The 27,416-nt window shown below is 36.8% G+C and overlaps 5 protein-coding genes, 1 non-coding gene and 1 pseudogene across 7 annotated transcripts; 6 read left to right on the plus strand and 1 right to left on the minus strand.

Moving 5' to 3' along the window:
- The first annotated feature begins 121 nt into the window (after positions 1-121).
- Positions 122-15,529, plus strand: LOC106394001 (annotated as a pseudogene).
- Positions 8,377-13,486, minus strand: LOC125593139. The gene is made up of 2 exons (XM_048769284.1): positions 13,145-13,486; positions 8,377-13,006 (listed from the first exon to the last, which is right to left on the minus strand). The coding sequence occupies exon 2, from the start codon at positions 11,677-11,679 to the stop codon at positions 8,611-8,613; it is 3,069 nt and encodes a 1,022-aa protein (XP_048625241.1). The 5' UTR covers positions 11,680-13,006; positions 13,145-13,486; the 3' UTR covers positions 8,377-8,610.
- LOC125593601 lies at positions 10,931-11,037 on the plus strand. The gene has a single exon (XR_007329502.1). It is a non-coding gene; the product is annotated as a small nucleolar RNA R71 (small nucleolar RNA).
- Positions 15,530-15,683: 154 nt separating the features above from the next.
- Positions 15,684-17,753, plus strand: LOC106395826 (putative inactive serine/threonine-protein kinase At5g11400). The gene is made up of 6 exons (XM_013836172.3): positions 15,684-16,366; positions 16,448-16,668; positions 16,747-16,882; positions 16,980-17,113; positions 17,228-17,333; positions 17,414-17,753. The coding sequence occupies exons 1-6, from the start codon at positions 16,294-16,296 to the stop codon at positions 17,740-17,742; spliced, it is 999 nt and encodes a 332-aa protein (XP_013691626.2). The 5' UTR covers positions 15,684-16,293; the 3' UTR covers positions 17,743-17,753.
- An 841-nt stretch (positions 17,754-18,594) lies between these two features.
- On the plus strand, positions 18,595-20,813 carry LOC106395658 (putative inactive serine/threonine-protein kinase At5g11400). Its single transcript, XM_013836051.3, has 6 exons — positions 18,595-18,702; positions 18,791-19,029; positions 19,106-19,241; positions 19,333-19,466; positions 19,542-19,647; positions 19,735-20,813. Exons 1-6 carry the CDS (start codon positions 18,624-18,626, stop codon positions 20,010-20,012), a joined length of 972 nt encoding a protein of 323 aa, XP_013691505.1. The 5' UTR covers positions 18,595-18,623; the 3' UTR covers positions 20,013-20,813.
- Positions 20,814-23,933: 3,120 nt separating this feature from the next.
- Positions 23,934-25,458, plus strand: LOC106391315 (putative inactive serine/threonine-protein kinase At5g11400). 2 transcript variants are annotated; one of them, XM_013831932.3, is made up of 6 exons: positions 23,934-24,289; positions 24,365-24,500; positions 24,596-24,729; positions 24,814-24,922; positions 25,005-25,040; positions 25,221-25,458. In XM_013831932.3, exons 1-6 carry the CDS (start codon positions 24,053-24,055, stop codon positions 25,325-25,327), a joined length of 759 nt encoding a protein of 252 aa, XP_013687386.1. In that variant the 5' UTR covers positions 23,934-24,052; the 3' UTR covers positions 25,328-25,458. The 2 variants fall into 2 exon arrangements, with proteins under 2 accessions (XP_013687386.1, XP_022555864.1); XM_022700143.2 differs by having other exon boundaries at positions 23,937-24,289; positions 25,005-25,458.
- A 165-nt stretch (positions 25,459-25,623) lies between these two features.
- LOC125593140 (putative inactive serine/threonine-protein kinase At5g11400) lies at positions 25,624-27,378 on the plus strand. The gene is made up of 6 exons (XM_048769287.1): positions 25,624-25,962; positions 26,055-26,272; positions 26,395-26,530; positions 26,623-26,756; positions 26,830-26,935; positions 27,027-27,378. The coding sequence occupies exons 1-6, from the start codon at positions 25,860-25,862 to the stop codon at positions 27,305-27,307; spliced, it is 978 nt and encodes a 325-aa protein (XP_048625244.1). The 5' UTR covers positions 25,624-25,859; the 3' UTR covers positions 27,308-27,378.
- The last annotated feature ends 38 nt before the right edge of the window (positions 27,379-27,416 follow it).

Genomic DNA, 27,416 nt, shown 5'->3' on the forward strand with positions numbered 1-27,416 from the left:
TGATGTGGTTTGCGTATCCACATGGGGCCATGACTCACTCTTTTGGGATTTAGTCGAAAAAATTGTTCTCGTTAAGTGCATGCCTAGCATTAAGCGATATACGAATGTTACGAGTAGGCATGTGAGTGTAGACCGAGTCTTCTGCTTCTTTCCCGTGACGGTTAACGTCCACGCAGCTGACGTCAAACTTCTCAGGCAGTGACGGATGAAAATCTTGTCTTCCATCCATATTTAACGGCGGCTTAAACGGCCCACGCGGCCTTCCCATGAAAATCCAAAACCACCCCGTCATGCTCAATTTCTGAATCACGTGCCAACAACATGACAAATGAAACCTCCATCTTTTTATTGTCACAATAATGATCCAGTCTTGTTTATTGATGGAGTTCGCATTTATTTCCCAAGTATCACCACAAAAAAATACATGAGCTATACTATTTTTAAATTAATATTGACAATTTACATTTTGTGACCAAAAAAAATTGACAATTTACATTGAAAAAACAAGAATTTATGTAAGTCGGATCTAAATTTACTCCATAATAGACTAACTAGTTCAAAGACAAGCTGAGCGGCCAATACATAGAATGAAACAATGATAAACGACTCAACTGGATATATACAAAATTTCACACACTCATCGCTTGTGCATGGGAACCTTCGGAAAATTTTGAAATCGTTATACGTTCAAATAGTATGAAAATGTGTTACTACTAGAATATTGAGTCTGTATGATTATCCCATTGCATCATCTAAGGACACATCGCAATCATGTGTCTTGGAAAACTGTCTTAGTATCCAAGAGAAAAAACACATTTGGTATCCAATTATTAACAATATTAATTGGGAACTTATTTAGGACTCACATCACATGGGAAGCTTTTCACTATCTTCATTTCATACTTATCCTTTTTTTGGAAACTTTTATCTGCATTGATCCCTTAAACTGCAAAGTCAACAGAAAGCGAAAAGGCTTGGACTTAGAACTTGGGCTCGTAGAATTTTCCAAAAAAAGATCAAATCGGCCTCTTTTTCTCATCAAACTAAGTAAATAAGTCAACAATACCTTGGCAGAGCTGAAGAAAGCAACAAAGAAGTTCAGACAAGACACGGTTGTAACCAGGTTCTAATTAGGATCGGTTCTAAGATTTAAAGGCTTGAAACAATTGTAAACTAAGAGCTAAATGCTCAATATATATATTTTTTTGAAACAAAATGCTCAATACATATATTTTTCTTAGTTAGTTTAAGGCCAAATGATTATACATATTAAAAATAAGGCAGAGACAGAATATTTCATCTTGATATATCTAGAAGTAAGAGCATGATTAACCTGAACTCTTAATTTGAGGGTTCCTAACTCATGATTTGACACTTTTTTTTAAGAACCGGCTTTTATATCTTTTATTTAAGAGACAGTTCTTAACTTTTTTTAATTAAAATCTAAAAAAACGGTTCTTAGCCGAAACTAAGAACCCCACCCTAAGAGTCCGAGTTAATCATGGTCTAATAGCTATGATCTTACATTCCACAAAGGCTACATCGTGGGACCACATTTTCTCCATCGAAAACCAGAATTGGAATCTGTGTTTCTATCATGGAATGTCTTACAAGATAGTTCATAGGCTCTAGAAGAGTGGAAGGTAGCCACAATATGTCCATTTTATATATATATCTTTTTATTACATTTGTACTTATGTAGATGGTGAGCACAAACGAAAGAGTTGCAGGCAGAAGTTAGGTGTGTTAACGTTTTTTCGTTTGTACATCTTACCTCCAATAAAATCAACATCACTTTCTCAACCAAGTAGGCCACATAAGTCAATCACTATCTAAAAATGAACAGAACGCGTTTAAGTTATTATTTACATAAGTCTCATCATTGTTTCCCCACATCTGCCTCACATGGATATAAATCCTAGTTAATATTGTGGTTTCTTGTTCTCCTTTCTTTTTGCTTAAGTGAGCAATTTCCAACTAATTTTTTATAAAGATATTGATTAATTATTTTCAACCTCTTTATAAGAACACACATAAGTGATGTTAAAATCTTGAAACTAAAAATCTATATATCAAAGCATCTCTTTATCAACAATGGGAAACGTTCTAAAGACTCTCACAGAAGATCCTCTTTCGTTTGCTTACGAGCCTCTCCTTAGCCCACCAAGTTGGTGTACATATCTCTGTTTTAAGAGCATTTTTTTAGTTTGTTTACATAGTATAATAGAAAAAAATTAAATTACGTCATTCAATATATACAAAAGTGGATAGAGAAAACAAGGATCTGAGAGTCTTCAGCGTCACAGAACCGAAGAAAGCAACGAACAACTTCAGAAAGGACAGGGTTGTAAATTAATGGCGAGGATGGCTCTGTTCGAACATTCTACAAGGGCTCCATCGATTACAAATCATTAAGAACTAAAACTAAAATCTCTGTTTCTGTCATGGAATGTCTTCAAGACAGTTTAGAGGTTATAGAAGCGTGGAAGGTAAGCAAATATTGTCCATTGTTTACTGATAAAGGATAAGTTTAATCCTTAAGTGTTGTAGTACTTAAGATGTCAATCCAATCTCTAGTGATTCTAAGCACTAAGAATGTAAGCCATTTATCTCAATCTAAGTGCAATCAAATGATGTTTGTTTGTAACAAGTAATAGTGCGAAATAACTTGAGTTTTAATTCAAATATAACAAAAAAGAACCAATGGGTATATAGACAATTGATTTCAAGGTGATAGTTCTAAACCAAGGCGTCTAACTTCAAATAATCTTAACTTTCTATAGGTCTAGATTTCATTCAATTTAGATTAATCCACTCCCGTGGTAGAAACCCTTATGCAATTATGAACTAAACATCAACTTCCGTTCGTTTTGTTCACTCAAACATACATTAAGTTCTAGTCTACTAACCATCTAGCAATCCTAACAACAATTCCTTGGTTATTCAAGCTAGAGCTTTACTAGGTCCATTCAAGCATTATGCAAACACTTTCGATGCCCTACAAACACTTAGAATCTAGATTAAAATGGCCAAAATTAATCTAGCATTAAGAATACTTAGTAAGCATAGAAATCTAAGCATTTAACCATTAGAACACCTTAACTCTTCCCTAATCACCCATTAATCTACCTAACCCATTGATCCTAAGGGTGATTACTCACTAATCATCTTGTTTACACTTAATCCCATGATGGATAGAAGCATACCCAAGATGATATGATATATGAAAACAAGAAAAACAGAAATTAGATGAAGAGAATGGCTAAAGGAAAACAAGACTTTATAACATAAACTTCAAGAACACTCCAAGAACAAATGTTTTTTCTCAAACTCTCAAAATACAAAATATGAAACTATAAAACTTTCACTCTCTACTCTTTGTTGTATTGTACTTTGTGTATTGTGTCTTCCTCCTTCCCCTTGCAGTCTCTTTTATAGCCTAAGTAAAGGAGGATGACAACACATCCATCATGTGAAAGCATAAAGCATAAAACACACTCATAAAAGTTATTCTCCACTTTCTTCCATTATAGAACACCTTTTGCCCCTTCATATGGCCAAAGTAGTCTTGCCTCTTCAGAAAAGGTAGAGAAAGTTAGGCCAAAAGAGCCACCAAACTCATGATAGACAACCCATCCCCCATGTTGCAAGCTTTAAAGAGATAAAACTCACTCATTAAAGTTTTCTCCACTTTCTCCATGTTGCACACACCTTTAGAATACCAAAAATAAGAAGAATAATGAATAGTAATGAGTTTTATAGGTTTTAAGTGAATAAAAATGAGTCTAAAGGCTTAAAATTCGAAGGCTATTGTTGATGTTGCTAGGGTGGCCGCTAGGAATGTCATACTGATATGTGTGTAGTATTTTGATCATAAATCCCTCAATACAGCTCCAAACGACTTGAAACCACCTCCATTGTAAAGCTAACTCAATTTACCATGTCTTCCCAAAAGACAAGTTTCAAAAGATATCTTTAAGACCTTCATCCATGCTTGTCTTTCACACGTTCGGTTCAAGACTCCTCGAAAGCTCCTTTTGTGCTCTAATCACCTCCAAAACTCCAAACAATTCATCCAACACCTACAAGATGCAAATGTACATGCAATAGACTCTAAATGCAAATAAATGTAAGGTTAATGCATGAATATATATGAAATAACAAAGCTAAAACTATGCAAAATCACAACACATCAACTCCCCCACACTAGTCCTTTACTTGTCCTCAAGTAAACTTTCAAGAACATGGGAAGTGATGTTTCAATACACACATGGAAATTCATGACCTTAAGAAACTCTTCAATGCCATCGTTGTGATATCCTTACAAAATCATACCAAATAGCAAGAGCAAAATGTTTTTATTAGCTCTAACTTCTCTAGGCCTATCAATTCCTTTGATCTTTTAACTCATTATCATGAATCCTCAAATCAACCAACTCTCACATTCAATAAGAAATATCATAAGTGAATTCTCGCAAATTGCCAATTGGTCCAAATCATTTGGTTTGGTGAGAAAAAATGGCTTAATGTGAAGAATGAGAAGGGTCCAAATACTTTTTGCTATGGTGACTTACACTCAAGAATAGGAGCTTGATCATTATGCAAAATTTATCTAAGAAAAGAAGCAATTAATGCATACATAAATCGGTTCTCATCATTCTACCCTTTTCCTAGACAATTTTTAAGTTCTACCCTTTCTTTTCTTCATCTCAAATCCCAAATATACACCCATTTTCATCTCTTACCCAATGAACACTCTTTTCTTTTCTTTTCTTTTCTTTGTCTTAACAACTATGTATCTTAGCTCAAAATTTTCTTTTCCCCATTCTTTTTTTTTTTTCTTTTTGGGGTTTTTATTGACACAATCTGAGCTATCTTCTTAATTTTTTTTTTTTTTAGTTGTTTTAGACACACTTTTTGATTCATTTCCTTTACATAATCTTTCCCAATTCAATCCCCAAGATCAAAATAATTAAAGCACATCATTCCAACCACCATCCTAGATGCTAGCCCAAAAGAGGTCCTAATGCTAGCAAGAGATGAGAACAAATCAATGTCGCTCCTAATACTTTCAAGATTTTGCACATGACAAGCTTTCACAAAAAGACCTCACTCAACAATTAATGATGGTTTGAAAGAAGGGAAGGGTTTAGGGTATGGACTACCACTTGAGTTGTCAAAAAGATTGGTAAAACGGTTTATACAAGCTCAAGTGTGTGTAAAGCCATGATTTAGTACTCAAGAGACCATAAGCAAGAAGCATTAAGTTCATTTAAGTCAACTAAGATCGGAGTTGGTTTCAAAGAGTAAGATTCAATGAGTCTTAAGAGGAGTTTTCAAGGCTCGAAGTCTACAAGAAATTCAGAAGAAGCTCAAGCTACTTATTATGATTCAAAAGGGTATCAACAATGAGTTCATTGCATGAGTCCTTTGTAAAGATTTTACCTATGCATTCTATATGATCTAGACTCAAACCTAAAGATGCAAATGATATAACTAAATGTTTTTTTTTTTGTAATTTTTGGAATTTTGCAAATTTTTATGGATTTTCTATGCAAATGGATATGCAATGCTTATGATAAGTAAACAAAACAGAAAACATGTGAGATAAGTAGACTCTCCCCCCACACTTACTTCACACAGTCTCTTGTGTGAGAGCAAGGTGAAAGAAGAGGTCTAGAAGAAACAAACATGAAAACTATATATTTCCAATGGTTGTAGAGACACTTAGCTTGGAGTTGCTAGATGGAGTTGAATAATTTTAACACTTGTAGGTTTGCTGGATGGCCATCTTTCTTCTTTGATTAAGTGGAGAATCACCTGAAAATTTTAAACACACTTATCAAACACACAAAAGAAAAACCACACAAGTTAAACAGTAATATATATAGGGATAGATGTGGGACTTCCTCCCAAGTGAGCTTGTTTTAAGTCTCTAGCTTGACTACCCCTTTTTGGTTTAGGCTGGTTTGGGATCGGTAAGTGGAACCGAGGTTCCTTCCTTCTCAGGTGTGGCCGCCATGTACAGCTTGACTCTTTGGCCATTCACTGTAAAGTCCCCACCGGTCTTGTTCCAAAGCACAATTGCTCCATATGGCCTCACTTCTTTGATCTTGAAAGGGCCGGACCATCTTGACTTAAGTTTTCCAGGGAACAACTTCAATCGAGAGTTGAAGAGCAACACTTGATCTCCAATGTTGAACTCCCTCTTCAGGATCTTCTTGTCATGGAATGCCTTGGTCTTTTCTTTGTAAATCCTTGAGTTCTCAAAAGCATCAAGTCGAATCTCATCAAGCTCATGGAGTTGGAAAAGTCTTTTCTCTTTGGCACTCTTGATGTCAAAGTTCAGCATCTTAACAGCCCATAATGCCTTGTACTCAAGCTCCACTGGCAGATGGCAAGCTTTCCCATAGACAAGATTGAAGGGAGTGGTTCCCAAGGGTGTCTTGAAAGCAGTCCTATAGGCCCAAAGTGCATCATCAAGCTTTGTAGACCAATCCTTCCTTGTTGTCCCCACAGTCTTCTCCAAAATGGACTTTATCTCCCTGTTGGAAATCTCAACTTGGCCACTTGTTTGGGGATGATAAGCAGTTGCCACCTTGTGCTTGACACCATTCTTCTTAAGAAGGTTCTCAAAAAGTTTGTTGATGAAGTGGGTGCCTCCATCACTGATCACAACTCTTGGGACTCCAAACCTTGGGAAGATAATGCTCTTGAACATCTTGAGGACAACCTTAGCATCATTGGTTGGGCTGGCTATAGCTTCCACCCATTTGGAGACATAATCCACAGCAACAAGAATGTATTCATTACCATAGGAAGATGGGAATGGTCCCATGAAGTCAATGCCCCACACATCAAACACTTCCACTTCCAAGATAGGATTTTGAGGCATCTCATTTCTCTTGGTGATGTTCCCTCTCCTTTGGCATGGGTCACACCTTGACACAAACTCTTGTGTGTCTTTGAACATATGGGGCCACCAAAATCCTGCTTGTAGCACCTTGGAGACAGTCTTGAAGGTGGCAAAGTGACCTCCATAGGCTGATCCATGGCAGTGTGTGAGGATTCCTTCCACCTCCTCTTGAGCTACTACTCTTCTATAGATTTGATCTTTGCAAAGAGTGTAGAGGTAAGGCTCGTCCCAGTAGTATCTCTTCACATCCTTGAAGAACTTCTTCCTTGCATAGCCTGTCAGATTCAATGGTTCCCTTCCACATGCCAAGTAGTTCACTAGATCAGCATACCATGGGCCTGTTTCATCAATTGCCTTCATTTCTTCAATCTTCCTTCCAGTCTCACAAGCTGTGACCATTGCTTCTATAGCCATAATCTGCTCTTCAGGGAGTCCCTCATCAATAGGAATCCCACACTCCACTCTTAATCTTGAAAGGTGATCAGCTACACCATTCTCCACTCCTGGCTTGTCCTTGATTTCGAGATCAAACTCTTGTAGTATTAATATCCATCTGAGCAGCCTTGGCTTGGCATCCTTCTTGGCTAGTAGATGTCGTAGTGCAGCATGATCAGTGTATACAATGACCTTAGACCCTACCAGGTAGCTCCTGAACTTCTCGAAGGCATAGACAATTGCCAACAGCTCCTTCTCAGTTGTGGCATACTTCATTTGGGCATCATCAAGTGTTCTACTAGCATAGTAGATCACATGTGTCTTCTTGTCCTTCTTTTGCCCCAAGACTGCCCCCACAGCATAGTCACTGGCGTCGCACATGATTTCGAAGGGTAGACTCCAATCTGGTGGTTGAACTATTGGGGCACTGGTGAGCTCCTCCTTCAGCTTCTTAAAGGCTTCTAGGCATTCTTCATCAAAGTTGAAGATGATCTCCTTGCACAGCAGCTTGGTCAATGGTCTAGCTATTTTGGAGAAGTCTTTGATGAACCTTCTGTAGAAACCAGCATGGCCAAGGAAGCTTCTTATATCCTTCACTGTTCTTGGTGGAGCTAGACCAACCATGACATCTATCTTGGCTTTGTCCACTTCAATTCCTTTCTCAGAAACTTTGTGTCCAAGAACAATCCCTTCCTTGACCATGAAGTGACACTTCTCCCAATTGAGCACCAGGTTAGTGTCCTCACATCTCTGTAATACCCTGCAAAGATTTGACAAACAAGTAGCAAACGAAGAACCGTATACAGAAAAATCATCCATAAACACCTCCATTACATCCTCAATAAGATCAGAGAAAATCGACATCATTGCTCTTTGGAATGTTGCTGGTGCATTGCACAGTCCAAATGGCATCCTTCGATATGCAAAGGTACCATAAGGACAAGTGAATGTCGTTTTCTCTTGGTCATTTGGGTGTATAGGGATTTGGAAAAATCCAGAGTATCCATCAAGGAAACAATAATAGGGATGGTTAGCTAGCCTCTCTAACATCTGATCAATGAATGGTAAAGGGAAATGATCCTTTCTAGAGGCTGCATTCAGTTTTCGATAGTCAATGCACATCCTATGTCCAGTTATTGTTCTTGTTGGTATTAACTCATCATTTTCGTTCTTAACAACTGTTATGCCACCCTTTTTAGGAACTACATGCACAGGTGAAACCCAATTGCTATCAGAGATAGGATAGATCACACCAGCATCTAACAATTTGATTCTCTTTTTTTAACAACATCTTTCAAATTAGGATTTAATCTTCTTTGGTGTTCAATTGAAGTTTTAGATTCATCCTCTAGATGTATCCTATGCATGCACAAAGATGGTGAGATTCCTTTAATGTCATCAAGTGAGTATCCTAGTGCTTTTCTATACTTTTTAAGTTCATTTAAAAGCATAGACAATTCATTCTCAGTCAGCTCACTACTCACAATGACAGGATATGTCTCATTAGGTCCAAGGAAAGCATACCTTACACCATCGGGAAGAGGTTTAAGCTCCACTTTTGGTGCCTTGAGCTCACTCCAATCAGCTTCATGGAGGTTCTCTTGAATGTCTGCTGAGGCAGCATGTTGAGTCACTTGTGGCAACTCCATGAACTCATCTTCTCCATCCTCCTCAAGGTGAACATCTAGCCTTCTTACTAGCTCATCACTCTCCTTGTTTTCAATCATTTGGGTCTCTCTTTCAATGGTCAGGGCATGTTGAAGAGAGTCCTCAATCGCTAACTCCTCAAGGAAATCATCAGCCAAGACATCCATCTCATCAATGTAGAATATTTCTCTTTGAGTTGTGGGCTTCTTCATCATCTCCTTGATATCAAAATGGAGAGTGTGATCTTTTTCAAGGTGGAGATCAATTGTGCCATCTCTCACATTCACCATTGCTCCAGCAGTTGCCAAGAAAGGTCTTCCAAAGATCAAAGGATCTCTAGGCTCTTCATCCATCTCAAGCACTACAAAGTCAGTAGGCACTTCACAATTTCCTATCTTGACAGGAAGATCTTCTAGGATGCCAATGGGGAGCTTGACAGATCGATCAGCTAGCACCAAAGAGATCTTGCACTTTTTATATTGTGTAAACCCAAGCTTCTTGGCAATGGATAGTGGCATGAGGCTGACACTTGCTCCCAAATCACATAGACATCTCTCAAATGTCAAAGGTCCAATGGCGCATGGCAGGGTGAAACTACCAGGGTCTTCTAGCTTCCTTGGGACAGTCAGTCTCTGAATAATGGCGCTGCACTCATGAGTAAGAATCACCATCCCTTCCATCTCTTTCTTCTTTTGTTCTACAGCATCTTTCAAGAACTTGCTGTATTGTGGAACCAGCATAAATGCATCAATTATGGGCATGGTGAGATGAACTTCACTCATTTGCTTGTCAAACAAGGCTTTGTACTTCTCTAGGAGTTGCTTCTTGAATCTTCCAGGAAAGGGAAGCTTTGGCTCATAGGGAGGAGGAGTGAACAATTTCTCCTTTGTTGATGTAGCAGCCTCATTTTTGTTCTCAACTTTCTCCTCTCCAATCTTTCTCTTGCCCTTAGCTTCAACTATCTTCTCCAAGATTTCCTCATTAGTCTTCTCATCCACAATCACCACATCATCATCTACATTGATGACCACCTCCCCACCTTGTTTCTCATTATCCTTAATGAGAACTTTAGGAGGCAACTCTCTTCCACTCCTTAGGGTGATTGCCTTTATTGTCTCCTTTGGGTTTTGTTCAGGCTTTCCAGGTAGGGAACCTTGTTGGCGACTTGAGCTGGCTGTCATAGAGACAAACTGGTTCTCCAAGGCTTTGAACTTGTTGTTTAGATCATGGTAATTCCCATCAATCTTGTTGTGGAGATTTTTCAGCTCATACCCTAATTGTTTCTCACTTCTTGCTTGTCCCTCCAATAATTGTTTCAGCATAGCTTCAGTACTACTCTCTTGTGGAGGTTGTGTTGATGATCCAGCTTGGTCTTGTGCAGGTTGACTTGGTTTTGGTGAGAATCCAGGAGGGAAGTTCTGTTTGGGTTGGTAACCACCTTGGTTGTTGTTGTAGAATGGCTTAGGCTGATTGTTGTAGAATGGTCTTGGCTGGTAGTTGTTGAATGGCTTCTGTTGGTTGTTGTAGAAGGGTTTCTGTTGGTAGTTGTTCTGGTATTGATAGTCAGGCTCCTTCTTGTACCATGTACCCTGAGCATTGACATAGTACATATCTTCTTGGCATTCTACTCTATCAACTTCAGCAACCATATGTAACTCCTCTTTCTTGGTCTTTTCTGATAGTAGCATGTCAATCTTGTCTTGAAGTGCTTTCAGCTCTCTCTTTGTGGTCATATCTTCTCCTCCACCACCTCTGTCTCTTCTATCATATTCATCATTGTAGACAGAGTCACTCTGTGTCATGTTCTCCAAGAGTTCTAAAGCATCTTCCACAGTCCTCCCCAAGAAGTTTCCATTGCTTGCAGTGTCAAGCTGGCTTTTGAATTTAGGCAAGACTCCTCTGTAGAAAGTGCTTAGCAAGCTCTCATTGTTGAAGCCATGGTGAGGACATTGAGACAGGTAGCTTCTGAATCTCTCCCATGCGTCTAAAAATCCTTCAAGTCCTCTTTGTTGAAAACCAGAGATCTGATTTCTAAGGTTGGCAGTCCTTGTAGCTGAGAAGAACTTGTTGAGGAAGGCCTTCTTGCATTCATCCCAAGTGGTGATAGTATCACTTGAGATGTTTTTCTCCCAAGTGTGAGCCTTGTCTCCCAAAGAGAAGGGAAACAATCTGAGCTTGAAAGCATCCTCTGAAACTCCATTTGTTTTTGACAAGCCACAGTACTTATCAAATCTGTCAAGGTGATCTAGTGGGTCTTCCAAGGCAAGTCCATGGTACTTGTTGTTTTCAATCATGTTGATGAGGCTTGACTTGATCTCGAAATTGTTGTTGGCAACTGGCGGTGCCCTAATGCCCAACCTATTCCCATTTATGTTAGGTTGATCATAAGTGCCAATGGATCTTCCCAGGCGTTGTTGATTTTGAGGCCTAAGGTTTGCAGCTCCTTGGCCATGTTCCTCTTGAGCAGCTCCAGGAGGAACTCCTTGGACATTTTGTCTATGATCATCAACTTCATAGACACCTTCCGGTTGATTCGGGTTTCTCTCCATCTCAAGCCCCAATCTATGTAAGTGGGCTTGCTTTTCTCTTTCTCTTCTCTGTCTTCCCAACTCTCTTTCTAAGGCTTTGATGTTGTCCACTCTTGGTGCAAGATTTGTTGATCCTTTGCTTCTCAAGTTCATGCACCTGTCATCCAAATAGAGATGAAGATAGATAATTAGTAACTTAAAAATGAAAAATAAGACTTAGTCTCAAGTAATGACCAAATCCTAATGTCAAAATCAATCTAGAGAATGGCAACGGCGCCAAAACTTGATAAAGGATAAGTTTAATCCTTAAGTGTTGTAGTACTTAAGATGTCAATCCAATCTCTAGTGATTCTAAGCACTAAGAATGCAAGCCATTTATCTCAATCTAAGTGCAATCAAATGATGTTTGTTTGTAACAAGTAATAGTGCGAAATAACTTGAGTTTTAATTCAAATATAACAAAGAAGAACCAATGGGTATATAGACAATTGATTTCAAGGTGATAGTTCTAAATCAAGGCGTCTAACTTCAAATAATCTTAACTTTCTATAGGTCTAGATTTCATTCAATTTAGATTAATCCACTCCCGTGGTAGAAACCCTTATGCAATTATGAACTAAACATCAACTTCCGTTCGTTTTGTTCACTCAAACATACATTAAGTTCTAGTCTACTAACCATCTAGCAATCCTAACAACAATTCCTTGGTTATTCAAGCTAGAGCTTTACTAGGTCCATTCAAGCATTATGCAAACACTTTCGATGCCCTACAAACACTTAGAATCTAGATTAAAATGGCCAAAATTAATCTAGCATTAAGAATACTTAGTAAGCATAGAAATCTAAGCATTTAACCATTAGAACACCTTAACTCTTCCCTAATCACCCATTAATCTACCTAACCCATTGATCCTAAGGGTGATTACTCACTAATCATCTTGTTTACACTTAATCCCATGATGGATAGAAGCATACCCAAGATGATATGATATATGAAAACAAGAAAAACAGAAATTAGATGAAGAGAATGGCTAAAGGAAAACAAGACTTTATAACATAAACTTCAAGAACACTCCAAGAACAAATGTTTTTTCTCAAACTCTCAAAATACAAAATATGAAACTATAAAACTTTCACTCTCTACTCTTTGTTGTATTGTACTTTGTGTATTGTGTCTTCCTCCTTCCCCTTGCAGTCTCTTTTATAGCCTAAGTAAAGGAGGATGACAACACATCCATCATGTGAAAGCATAAAGCATAAAACACACTCATAAAAGTTATTCTCCACTTTCTTCCATTATAGAACACCTTTTGCCCCTTCATATGGCCAAAGTAGTCTTGCCTCTTCAGAAAAGGTAGAGAAAGTTAGGCCAAAAGAGCCACCAAACTCATGATAGACAACCCATCCCCCATGTTGCAAGCTTTAAAGAGATAAAACTCACTCATTAAAGTTTTCTCCACTTTCTCCATGTTGCACACACCTTTAGAATACCAAAAATAAGAAGAATAATGAATAGTAATGAGTTTTATAGGTTTTAAGTGAATAAAAATGAGTCTAAAGGCTTAAAATTCGAAGGCTATTGTTGATGTTGCTAGGGTGGCCGCTAGGAATGTCATACTGATATGTGTGTAGTATTTTGATCATAAATCCCTCAATACAGCTCCAAACGACTTGAAACCACCTCCATTGTAAAGCTAACTCAATTTACCATGTCTTACCAAAAGACAAGTTTCAAAAGATATCTTTAAGACCTTCATCCATGCTTGTCTTTCACACGTTCGGTTCAAGACTCCTCGAAAGCTCCTTTTGTGCTCTAATCACCTCCAAAACTCCAAACAATTCATCCAACACCTACAAGATGAAAATGTACATGCAATAGACTCTAAATGCAAATAAATGTAAGGTTAATGCATGAATATATATGAAATAACAAAGCTAAAACTATGCAAAATCACAACACATCATTTACACTTGTTTCTGTCTATGCGTGTTGTGTACTTACTAAAGTACATGAGTTTCAGGTTGAGGTGAAGTGTCTAGGAAAACATTCTCATCCAAACTTGGTCAAATTTTTGGGTTATTGTTGTGAAGTTAAAAAATCACTACTGGTATTCGAATACTTGCACCAAGGAACTTTGGATCATCACATTCATGGAAGTTAAGATCTCTTCAAATTAATCAATGCATTCATTCTATAAATAGTCATATACAGTTCATGTTTGATGTTTCCTCTCAACAGAGAAAGAGCTGTTGCCATGGGCAACACGAGTTAAGATAGCCATTGGAACAGCTCAAGGTCTTGCATTTATCCACTCAATCAACAACTCCTCCGTATATTTTGAACTTAGAATGCATAACATTATGCTCGACGAGGTAATGACTTTTTATTTATTTATAACATTATGTTTATGATCTTAGAAACTAAAGAGCATGATTATCGGTGGTGGGACGAGGGTTCTTACGCGTGGGCCCCACCAACTTTTTGCAAAAACCGTGCTTCAATGTCGCCAAATAAGAAACGTTTCACAGGAGGGGTTTGTTGTACTTAAGCCTGGGACGGATCGGATATCCAGGCAATTTTAAGGTATCCGGATCCTTATCCGGCGGATCCATAATTTTATTATACTTATCCGGATCCGGGGTTCTCGGATATCCGGGTGTCGGATATCCTCCTAAAAATTGTAATATCCGGCAGATATCCGGATCCGGATTTGGATCCTTAAAATAAATAAAAAATAATATTAATATATATAAAATATTAACAATAATTTTAAAATATATATATAATGTCTTTAATTTTTTCTATGTATAATATTACAAAATTTACATAAATTATATATGCTATTATAAAATGAAAATATATTAAATAAAATTAATTTATATATATATATATTACTATTTTAAAAATATTTATTAATAAAACTTACGGATCCGGATATCCGGACTTAAAAATTAAGATATCCAGATCCGGCTTCGACGGATCCAACATTTTACTATCCGGATTCGGATTCGGCCCCTCCGGATATCCGGATTTTCGGATCGGATCCGGATCGAATCTCGGATCGAATCCGGATCTTGGATAAAAGTCTCAGGCCTAGTTGTACTGTTTGCAGGCCCCACAAACACGTGGCAGTCCGCGATTGGTTCATTTTTAATTTTTCTTTAAAAAAAATCAGAAAACAAAATAAAAAATAAAAAAAATTTAAGAACCCCAAAAACGTTTTTACTGATAATCATGCTCTAATACCTAAGTTTGGATCTCATAAGGAATACAACTCAAAACTATTTTACATTGAAACAAACAAAAAATGTCTGGAAAATCAATGGACACTTGGGAGAGGACTTAAATACATGTCTCCTGAATGTGTAATGTCAGGTACAACAAAATTGTAAATGTTTTTTTTTGTAATAATTCTGATCAATATTTTCATTGTTCAAATCTTAAGACAGTTATGTAATATATGTAGGTTGGTTTGAAATGGATACAGATGTTTTCGCATTTGGTGTGATCTTGCTTGAGCTTTTTACTGGTTCGAAAGATGGAGACTTACTTACGCATTTAATTGCTTCGAAAGAAGAAGCAAGAAAGTTGAAGAATAAAGGCTTAGATGTAATTAGGACTAGACCTTTCTCGTTTACAGAAATAATTGACCCACGACTTGAAAAAGATTATCGTGTGAATGTGGCCATGCAGATGAGCGCACTCATCCAAAGATGCACTGAGGACAAGCATACACGACCGTCCATGCAACAAGTTTTAGATGTTCTGAATCACATTGCAAAGATTTAAGTAGTACTTGATGTGTAGAAGTACTAATGATTTCCAAACATATGTTTGTTTTATCTGAATCGATATGAGTTTAGTTTTAAACTGTAAACTCTGTTAAAAGAGATTCGTATAGCATCTTTTAATTCTTCATTTCGAACTTTAACATTTGAATTATATTTTGCAATTGCATGATCATCAGAAACTTCCTTTATCATTACACATATGTATTAAATTATATATAAGTAACCATTCCATTTGTTGCTTTTGCCTCCAAACTCAAGCTTAATACTCTCAGTCAAGTACATATATGGATACTAATATAGCCTGTTCCAGCCCATCCCAGCTATTGGAGACTGCTTAAGTCTGACCTGGTTTGAACTGGGAAATTACGCTTTCTGATTTACTATTTTGTAAAAAAAAAAAATTATACAAAATTATATTTAAAAAAAAATATTATACAAAACTATATGTATATAACCCGGAACTGAAATCTCTGTTTCTGTCAATTACAAGATAGTTCATAGGCTCTAGAAGAGTGGAAGGTAACCACAATCTGTTCATTTTCATGCAACTATATATGTCTTTTTATTACATTTGTACTTATGTATATGGTGAGCACAAACAAACTAAGAGCTGCAGGCAGAAGTTAGGTGTGTTAACGTTTTTTCGTTTGTACATCTTACCTCCAATAAAATCAACATCACTTTCTCAACCTAGTAAGCCACATAAGTCAATTACTATCTAAAAATGAACAAAACGCGTTTTAAGTTATTATTTACATAAGTCTCATCATTTGTTTCCCCATATCTGCCGTACATGGATATAAATCCTAGTTAATATTGTGGTCTCCTTTCTTTTTTGCCTAAGTGAGCAATGGCCAACTATTTTTTTTTTTATAAATATTGATTAATCATTTTCAACCTCTTTATAAGAAAACACTTAAGATGTGTTAAAATCTTGAAACCAAAAATCTACAGATTAAATCATCTCCAGAAACAATGGGAAATGTTCTAAAGCCTCTCATGGAAGATCCTCTTTCATTTGCTTACGAGCCTCTCCTCAGCTCACCAAGTTGGTTTACATATCTCTGTTTTAAGAGCATTTTTACATATAGTAATAATATTAAAATACGTCATTCAATATGTATCAAAGTGGATAAAGAAAACGAGGATCTGAGAGTCTTCAGCGTCACGGAACTGAAGAAAGCAACGAGCAACTTCAGAAAAGACAGGGTCGTACATGAAGAGGATGGCTCTGTTCGAACATTCTACAAGGGCTCCATCGATGACACCTCATCAAGAACTAAAAAAAGAATCTCTGTTTTTGTCATGGAATGTCTCCAAGATAGTTTAGAGGCTATAGAAGCGTGGAAGGTAAGCAAAGTATGACCATTACTTAAACTTGTTTCTATATATACGTGTTGTGTACTTATTAAAGTACATGAGTTGTAGGAAGAGGTGAAGTCTCTAGGAGAACATTCTCATCCAAACATAGTAACATTTTTGGGTTACTGTTGTGAAGATAAAAAATCACTATTGGTATTCGAATACTTGCACCAAGGATCTTTGGATCATCACATTAACGGAAGTTAAGATCTCTTCTAATCAATGCATCCCATTCTATTAATCGGCATAGACAGTTTTTGCTTTATATACAACTTCACGTTTGATGTTTCCCTCAACAGAGAAAGAGGTCTTGTCATGGGAAACACGGGTTAAGATAGCCATTGGAATAGCTAAAGGTGTTGCATTTCTCCACTCATTCTATAACTCATCGCTATATTTTGAACTCAGAATGCATAACATTATGCTTGATGAGGTAATGACCTTTTTTTATTTATAACATTTTTCTTCTTTTTGTTAATGATCGTAAAAACTAATACCTAAGCTTGGGAAAAAAAGAAGCCTAATACCTAAGTTTTGATCTCATCAGGAATACAATGCAAAACTGTTTTACCTTGCAACAAACAAAAAATGTCTGGAAAATTGCTTGACTATTTATGGACATAGATACATGCCTCATGAATGTCTGGTGTCAGGTACACCAAAATCTTAACTCTTGTTTAGTGATTCTGATCAATATTTCCATTTTCAAATCTTTAAGACAATTTGTATACAGGTGGTTTTAAAATGGATACCGATGTTTTCGCATTTGGTGTGATTTTGCTTGAGCTTTTTACTTGTTCGAAAGATGAGGACTTGCTTGCGCATTTACTTGCTTTGAGAAATGGAGCAAAAAAGTTGAAGAAGAATAAAAGCTTAGATGTTAGGGAGACTAGACCGTTCTTGTTTACGGAAATAATTGATCCCCGACTTGAGGGTGATTATCCTGTGAATGCGGCAATGCAGATGGGCACACTCATCCAAAGATGTACCAAGTGCTGGCCTACACGACCGTCCATGCAACAAGTTTTAGATGTTCTGAATGATATTGCAGAGATTAACTAGTATCGATAAGATTTGTCCTTGTCTTGCTTTAGTTTTGAAAGCTTGAATAAAACAAAAAAACTATGTTTTGTTATGCCCGTGGCTGTACACGTTACTGACGATTATTGTATATGATGCGACTTTGATCTTCTTCCCTTTCTTGTTTTTGTTCTCCAGTAGAATTAAAACGAATTAATCTAAAGTATAAGTGGTAACTCATCAACAGAGCATAGACAGATCACAAGTTGCCTACATGAGAGAGGTGAATATTCCACAAGGAAAAAGAAAACCCAATAGTCAAATGATAGTAATATGTAATATGTAAACATATAATATTGTATTTACCTAAAACATGAATGATATGCATACTGATATAGCCTGGCCTAGCCCCATCCCACCCATTTAAGAGTCTGACTTTGTTTAAGCTTGGAAATTACGTTTGCATTTTTACTTATTCACGAACGATCTTGTAAAATAATTTATACGAAACTGAGAGTATATGCTATTTGAAAGAATGTTTTGTTCTTTTTTTTTTCTTTTCTGAAATATATGAGGCCGTAGAGGCAGCCTAGCTTTAAAGTTTAAAGGCTTTGACTCGAATTTGTGACCGTTCTTTACTCAGAAAAATCAAAACGACATTTATTTCTCACAAACAAGGCAATAAGTCAAAAACGTATTAAAAATGTAGTAAACGCGTTTTTGCTATTGTTTACGTAAGTCTCAGCATTGTTACTTAAATGGATATACTCGTAATTAGTACTATGGTTGCTTGTTTTTCTTTGTCTTGTCTAAGTGAGCAAAAGTGTTGAATGCTTTCTCGACCTCTTTATTATAAGACTCCAAAAGAAGATGTGTTCAAGATATGAAATCAAAATCTACAGATCAAACCATCGCCCTTAACAATGGGAAACGGTTTAAAGCCTTGTAAACAACAACATCCTTCGTATCTTTACGAGCCTCTCATCAATACTCCTTTGTTAGGTACTTCTCTCTTTTTTAAATTAACATTGTACTTTTGTTTACATACATAAAACAAGTGATTTAAATTTAAATGTATATATATGGGAAGAGGAGGCAGAAAACGAGAATCTGAGAGTCTTCAGCGTCAAGGAATTGAAGAAAGCAACGAAAAAATTCAAAAAAGAGATGGTCGTAGAAGGGGAGGATACCTATGTTCAAACATTCTACAAGGGTAACATCAATCAGACCACATCTGCACCATCAAGAACTAAAACGAGAATCGCTGTTTCTGTCATGGAAGGTCTTCTACATACTCCACATGGTCTAGAAGAGTGGAAAATAAGCAAAGTATGTCCATTTTCTTTTATACGTGTTGTGCACTTATTAAGTACATGGTTGGCAAAAAAAAATCTATGTATCGCAGGAAGAAGCTGAGTCTCTAGGAGAGATTTTTCATCCCAACTTGGTCAAACTCTTGGGTTACTGCTGTGAAGATAACAGATCACTCTTGGTTTTCGAATACTTAGGCAAGGAAAGTTTGGAGCATTACATTTTCGAAAGCTAAGATCTCTTCTAAATGTGACCATTCTATAAATAGATAGGCTATTATATACTTGTACTTTACATACAGTTTCATGTTTCTCTCAACAGAAGAGGAGGCATTGTCATGGGACACACGGGTTAAAATAGCCATCGGAATAGCACAAGGTGTTGCATTCCTCCACTCGATCAAGAACAGCCCATTACATCAAGAACTCAGGGTGCATAACATTATGCTTGACGAGGTAATCGCTTTTTTTCATCTTGTTTTTGTTTGTTTATGATCTCAGAAGTTAAAACCTATGTTTTGATCTCATCAGCAATACAATGCAAAATTGTTGTACCTTGACTCAAAAAAGCAATTTTGGCCAATTGGTTGGACATTTGTGGGAACTATATACATGTCTCCTGAATATCTAGAAGCAGGTACAACATAATCTTAACTTCTGTATTTATAATTCTGATTAACCTTTCATTGTTTAAATCTTAAGACAATTGTGCAAAAATATGTAGCTACTTTGGGAATGGAGACGGATGTATACACATTTGGTGTCATCTTGCTTGAACTCTTTACTGGTTCGAAAGAGATATCAATATATCTGAAACGCTTAAGAACTAGACCTTCGTTGTTTATGGAAATAATTGACCCCAGACTTTGGACCCATTATCCTGTGAATGCAGCCACAAAGATGGGCAAACTCATCCAAAGATGCACCAAGGATAACTGGAAGAAACGACCGTCAATGCAGCAAGTTTTGGATGTTCTGAATTCTATTGTAATTCAGTATTAATGCATAGAGATACCTAATATTTGAAAATGAAGATAATTAAAAACAAAGAAGCATGTTTTTACCCCTTCTAGCAAATTTTCTGTAATTAAGATTAGCCACACCACAAAACTAAAATATATACTAATATATTCATAATCATGTTGCAACAAAATATTTATGGAAAAGTCGGAACTATTTTTAGCCACGTTTTGTTTCGTAGAAAATTTGTGGCTTTTCTGTCACGGTTCAGATATGAATTGCCATGTTTCTCATTTCATAACTATTTTGTGGTTTATAGCCAAAATTTCTACTAGTGCTAAATCAAATAATTTTACATATTAATATTTTAAAAGCATAGACGAATGTTGGCTATGAATTAAAATATTAGAGCAACTCCAACCCTAGATTCTAGGGAGTTTCTAAGAATTAAAAAAAAAAGAAAAAAAATTGAATTACTGTAGCTCGATGAGATTATAAAGCTCCACTCGGTGTCTTCTTCTCTTGTGCTTTTGGATTACTGTAGCAACTGTATCATGGAGTCGAATACCCATATTCATAGGTCCACCAGCTCCTGTTTTATCCATTAGACATCCTAGTTCTGACCAGTCATCAAACCAGAAAGACATTGACATGCCATTCTGAACTTTCATCTTCGAAATACAGCAGCAACTTCTCTGCACTTGAGTAGCTTCTTCCACATCCACGAGCCAAGAGAACTACTATCTTTTACTGTCCAGAAAGATCCCTTGCGGATTAGATAACGTCTCACCCATTTCACCCAAAGAGAATTTTTTGAAGATAGGATACGCCATACCAACTTCAGACAAGAGACCTGGTTTGCTTCCTCAAGAGACCGCAGTCCCAAGCCTCCTTCTTCTTTTGGCCTACAGCAATCCTTCCAACTAACTTTTGCTTTATTTGTATTCAGATCAGTTCCCGACCACAGAAACGCTGCGCAGAGACTGTCAATCTCTTGAATACACTTTCTTGGCAATTTAAATGCTGATATCCAAAAGTTTGTGAGACTGTGAATAACAGATCCAATCAGCTGCAGTCTACCGGCGAAAGAAAAAAATCTGGCTGTCCAGGAACCAATACGAGCTCTGATCTTCTCAATCAAAAGGAGCATAATCTCTTACAGTCATTTGTTTAGTTAACAGCGGCAACCCGAGGTATCTCACTGGTAAGTCACCGTGGGCGAAAGCAAAAGTGTCAAGGAGCTCTTGCTTCTCAGTATCTTGTACACCAGTGAGAAAGATTGTTGTCTTTTACATGTTGATATGTAGACCCGACATCTCAGCAAAATGGTTGAAAATATTTATAATACCTTCAATGGATTGGCGCTTCCCATCAGTAAAGACTAGCAAATCGTCTGCAAAGCTGAGATGTGTAAGCTTAAGTCCTTGGCAGTAAGGATGGTATCCAAATCTCTTTTCTGCAGCACCTTTGTTAAGCATTTTCGACAACACTTGCATACAAATAACAAACAGGTATGGTGACAAAGAACAACCTTGTCTGATTCTCCTTTTGCTATTAAAATATCCGGCAAGCTCTCCATTGACTTGCACCGAGAAAGAGGCCAAAGAAACACATTTTTCAACCCATAAAATAAACTTTTCCGGAATGCCCAGCGCTGCAAGAGTGGATAGCAGAAATGGCCACTGTACTGTGTCAAAAGCCTTTGATATGTCAATCTGAATAGCACTTCTGGCCGAGACAGTGCTCTTATGGTAACTCTTGACTAGTGAAGTAAGTAGTATATTTTCCATGAGGAGACGATCATTTACAAAAGCTGATTGGTTTGGCTCAATGAACTTAGGAAGGACCGGTTTCAGTCTGTTCACCATGAGCTTTGAAATGATCTTATATAGAACATTACAACAAGAAATTGGCCTGTAGTCTTTCATCGTTTTAGATTCCTCCTTCTTTGGTATGAGAGCCAAAATAGTTGAGTTCACTCCTTTTGGTAGAAACCCAGTATCGAAAAAAGCTTTAACAGCCACCACAAAGTCCTTACCAACTATATGCCATGCAGCCTTAAAGAATTCACATGTATATCCATCAGGTCCTGGTGCCTTGTTTCCAGCCATGGAAAATAAGGCCTTTCGGATCTCTTCCTCAGTAACTTCTTTGGACAAAGCATCTCTATCATCCTCATCACACTGAAACTCCAAGAGTTTTTAAATTTCTTCAACATCTGGCCCACGATAATTCTCAACTTCGTGCCCAAGGAAACCATTGAAATAATCGACAGCCTCTTTCTTAATGTCTTCCTGGGTATCAGCAATACTACCATCCTCTCTTTGAATCTCCCGTATAGAATTCTTTACGGCTCGACACTTAGCATAGTTATGGAAAGTTGTATTATTCCCATCCCCTACTTGTAACCAATGCACCTTTGCTTTCTGGCTTAGGACTTTTTCCTCAATACTAGACAGTAAATTCCATCTCTCACAGGCCCGTGCCTCCTCATCTAATACCAACGGAGAGGGTTTTGTCAATGCATTTAGCTGGCAAGTGCACAAGGTTTTGTAAGCTTCTTTCGTCTTCTTAGTGATATCACCCACTTGTTTCCTGCTTAGCTCTCTTAAAGATGGTTTGAGCTCCTTTAGCTTCTTTGATAGTCGGTGCAGAGCAGAAGTTGAGCTGAATAAAGGGGCAGTGGATTCCCAAAACTTCTCAACCAAAGGGAGGAAATCTGGGGATTCTGTAGTGACATTAATGAACTTGAAAGGCCGTTTAGGTTTCAGTGTCTCTGATGTGAGCTGTATTCTGCACCGAAGATGGTCAGAACAACCACCAGCTTCGAAGACACAGTAAGTTTGAGGGAACTTTGAAATCCAGATGTCATTAACCAAGGTTCTATCCAACTTCCTTTGAATAAGCTCATCATTTCTCTTGTTACTCCAGGTGAGCTTTGGACCATGAGCTTTCATGTCCAAGAACCGACAGTGGTGTATAGCCTCTTGGAATTCACGCATACCTGTAGTAACCGTCGCGGTACTATGCCCCAAATGCTCATCCAGCTCCAAAATCTCATTAAAATCGCCGACAACTATCCATGGCTTATCTTTAAACATAGTCGAGTCTTGGTGAATCCTTCAAATCATTCCATAACTCCCTTCTATCCTCAGAGAAATTAGAGGCATAGACAAAAGAACATAAGAACTCCTCTGTCATGCCATCCAGTAAAACTGAAACAGTTATTAACTGATAACTCTTAAAACACGGAGTAACATGAACCTCCTGACTCCAAACAACCCATAGTCTACCAAGTCTATGATGTTCATAATTTGATATTGCCGACCAGTGTGGAAAAGCAGAAGAAACAATACGTTGCATCCTCCTTTCCTTTACTCGAGTTTCTATTATACATCCAAATTTCAAAGCATTTTTGTTAATCCACTCTCACTACAGATTGCTTTTCTTCTTTGTTGCTTTTCTATCTAAATAATTCAATTGTTTTCTTTAAATTTAAATTTTAATTATTGAAGTTAACTATTATTATTTTTTTTATTTTAAGAACTTCTTTTTAAGAAACTAACCGATGGTGCTGCTCTTAATAGTTCCGATGGAACATTTTCATGCAACTATATGTATCTTTTAATTACATTTGTACTTATGTATATGGTGCGCAGAAAAACTAAGAGTTGTAGGCAAAAGTTAGGTGTGTTTATACGTTTTTCATCTGTAGATCTTTCCCCCAAAAAAATCAACATCAACATCACATTCTCAACCTAGTAGGGGTCCCATAAGTCAATAACTAACTAAAAATGAACAAAACGCGTTTCTGTTATTATTTACGTAGATCTCATCATTTTCCCCCATATTTGCCATACGTGGATATAATCCTAGTTAATATTTAAGTTTTCTTGTTCTCCTTTCTTTTTGCCTAAGTGAGAAGTTGACTCACCGTAGCGTGTTGATTGAATCCTTAGGCAGTCCAGCCAATTTTTCTATAATTATTGATTATTATTTTTCGACCTCTTATAAAAACATAGATAAGATGTGTTAAAATCTTGAAACCAAAAATTTACAGATTAACATCATCTCCATCAACAATGGGAAATGTTCTAAAGCCTCTCATAGAAGATCCTCTCAAAGTCTTCAGCGTCACAGAATTGAAAAAAGCAACGAAGAACTTCAAAAAAGACAGGGTCGTAAAGGGCGAGGATGGCTCAGTTCGAACATTCTACAAGGGCTCCATCGATGACACCACATCAAGAACTAAAACTAGAATCTCTGTTTCTGTCATGGAATGTGTTCAAGATAGTTTAGAGGCTATAGAAGCGTGGAAGGTAAGCAAAGATTGTCCATTGTTTACACTTGTTTCTATAGGTGTTGTGTACTTACTAAAGTACATGAGTTTGCAGGAAGAGGTGAAGTCTCTAGGAAAACATTCTCATCCAAACTTGGTCAAATTTTTGGGTTACTGTTGTGAAGATAAAAAATCACTATTGGTGTTTGAATGCTTGCACAAAGGAACTTTGGATCATTACATTCACGGAAGTTAAGATCTCTTCTAATCAATGCATAAATTCTATAAATCGGCATATATAGTTTTGCTTTATAAATAACTTCACGTTTGATGTTCCCCTCAACAGAAAATGAGGTCTTGTCATGGGCAACACGGGTTAAGATAGCCATTGGGATAGCACAAGGTGTTGCTTTTCTCCACTCAATCAACAACTCCTTGCTATATTTCGAACTCAGAATGCATAACATTATGCTTGACGAGGTTATTTTTATAACATTTTTTTTTTTAAAATCTTATTTTTGTTTATTGTCTTAGAAACTAATAATTGAGTTTGGATCTCATCAGGAATACAATGCAAAACTGTTTTACCTTGAAACAGACCTAAAATGTCTGGAAAATGAATTGACAGTTGTTAGCGGAATTGAATACATGTCTCCCGAATGGCTATGGACAGGTGCACCAAAATCTTAACTCTTGTTTTAATGATTCTGATCAATAATTTCATTTTTTCTAAGACAATTGTGTAATGTATGTAGGCCGTTTTGAAATGGATTCCGATGTTTTCACATTTGGTATGATCTTGCTTGAACTTTTTACTGGTTTGAAAGATAGAGCCTTGCTTCCGCCTTTAATTGCTTTGAGAGATGGTTCAAAAAAATTGGAGGATGAAAGCTTAGATATTAGGACTAGACTTTTCTTGTTTAACGAAGTAATCGATCCTCGGCTTGAGGGTGATTATCCTGTGACTGCAGTGATGCAGATGGGCACACTCATCCAAAGATGCACCGAGGACAGGCAAACACGACCGTCCATGCAACAAGTTTTGGATGTTCTGGATCATATTGCGGAGATTCATTAGTATATAGATATGAGTTTAGTTGTTGTTCAAAAAAAACTATATATGATTTTAGTTTTTCAGTTGTAAACTCTCTTAAAAGAGATTCGTAGCATATGCTAAAATATGGTTAACCGATTTACGATTTTGCAAAATAATTTATACAAAAACTTGAAAGTATATGCTAATAAATATGGTTTGTTATTTTTCTTTCTGAAAAATATATATATCAGATGAGGCAGTAGAAGGGCTTGGACTTGATTCCGTGACTGTTTGATCTTTCCTCAAGAAAATGAAAACGACAGGCAATAAGTCAAGAACATATTAAAATGGAGTAAACGCGTTTTTGTTATCGTTCACGTGAGTCTCAGCATTATTACTTGAAAATAGATCATATAGTGTGGTTGCTTATTTTTCTTTCTCTTGCCTAAATGAGCAAATAGAGTTTGTGTCAAAGTGTAGTTATTAATTAAAATGGATAAGCATAGTGTGGTAGGCTGGTAGCTTGTTTTTCTTTACCTCTTTATAAACACCCCAAAATAATGTGTTAAAGAATATGAAAACTACAAAATCTACAGATTACCCTCAACAAATGGGAAACGGTTTAAAATCTTGTAAACAAAAACATACTTCGCCTCTCATCAATACTCCTTTGTTGGGTACATCTCTCTTTTTACTGTTGTTTACATATATTAAATCTCTAAATATGTGATTCAATTTTAAACGTGTGTGTGTGTATATATATGAAAAGAGGAAGAAGAAGTCGAGAATCTCAGAATCTTCAGTGTCGAGGAACTGAAGAAAGCAACAAATGAATTCAAAATAGAGAGGGTCGTAGAAGGGGAGGATACCTATGTTCAAAAATTCTACAAGGGTTACATCAATGAGACCACATCAAAACTTCCTGTTTCTGTCATGGAAGGTCTTGTATATAGTCAAAAGAGTCTAGAAGATTGGAAGATAAGCAAAGTCTGTCCATTTTCTTTTATACGTGTTGTGCACTTATTAAGTACTTTTTTTTTTTTTTTGCCAACTACTTATTAAGTACATGATTGGCAAAAAAAAAAAAAAAAAAAATCTATGAGTTGCAGGAAGAAGCTGAGTCTCTAGGACAGATTTCTCATCCCAACTTGGTCAAACTCTTGGGTTACTGTTGTGAAGATAACAGATCACTCTTGGTTTTCGAGTACTTGCAAAAAGAAAGCTTGGAGCATCACGTTTACCAAAGTTAATATATCTTCTAAATGTGTTCATAACCATAGGTAGTAAATGTACTTGTGCTTGATTAACATACAGTTTCATGTTTTTCTCTGAAGCAGAAGAGGAGGCACTACCGTGGGGAACACGAGTTAAGATAGCCACTGGAATAGCACAAGGTGTTGCATTTATCCACTCGATCAAGAACAGCCCATTACATCAAGAACTCAGAATGCATAACATTCTGCTTGACGAGGTAATCACTTTTCTTCATCTTGTTTTTTTTTATGATCTTATGAGTATAATAATTTAAGTTTTGATATCATCAGCAATACAATGCAAAGTTGTTATACCTTGACTCAAAAAAGCAAAGTTGGCCAGAAGATTGGACATTTGCGGGAACTATCTACAAGTCTCCTGAAAATATGTTTGCAGGTAGACCAAAATATTAACTCTTGTGGTTTGATAATTCTGATTAGTCTTTATTGTTCAAAATCTTAAGACAGATTTTGTGTAATTTATGTAGATATTTTGGGAATGGAGACCGATGTATACATATTTGGTGTAATCTTGCTTGAACTCTTTACTGGTTCAAAAGAGATACTAATAAAGCTGAACCGCTTAAGAACTTCATCGTTCTTGTTTACGGAATTAATTGACCCCAGACTTGGGAGTGACTATCCTGTGAATGCAGCCACAAATATGGGCACACTCGTCCGAATATGCACCGTGGTTGACCGGAAGAAACGACCGTTAATGCAACAAGTTGCGGATGTTCTTAATTCTGTAATGTGTAGAGGTACTTAATATCTGATTAAAAGAGTTGAGGGTTTACTCGACATTGAAGATGAATAAAAACAAAGAAGCATGTTTTGTTATTGTTCCAGCAGAGTTTACGTAATAGAGATTAGCCACG

Source organism: Brassica napus, chromosome C9 (genome assembly GCF_020379485.1).
Source record: "Brassica napus cultivar Da-Ae chromosome C9, Da-Ae, whole genome shotgun sequence".
Taxonomy (NCBI): domain Eukaryota; kingdom Viridiplantae; phylum Streptophyta; class Magnoliopsida; order Brassicales; family Brassicaceae; genus Brassica; species Brassica napus.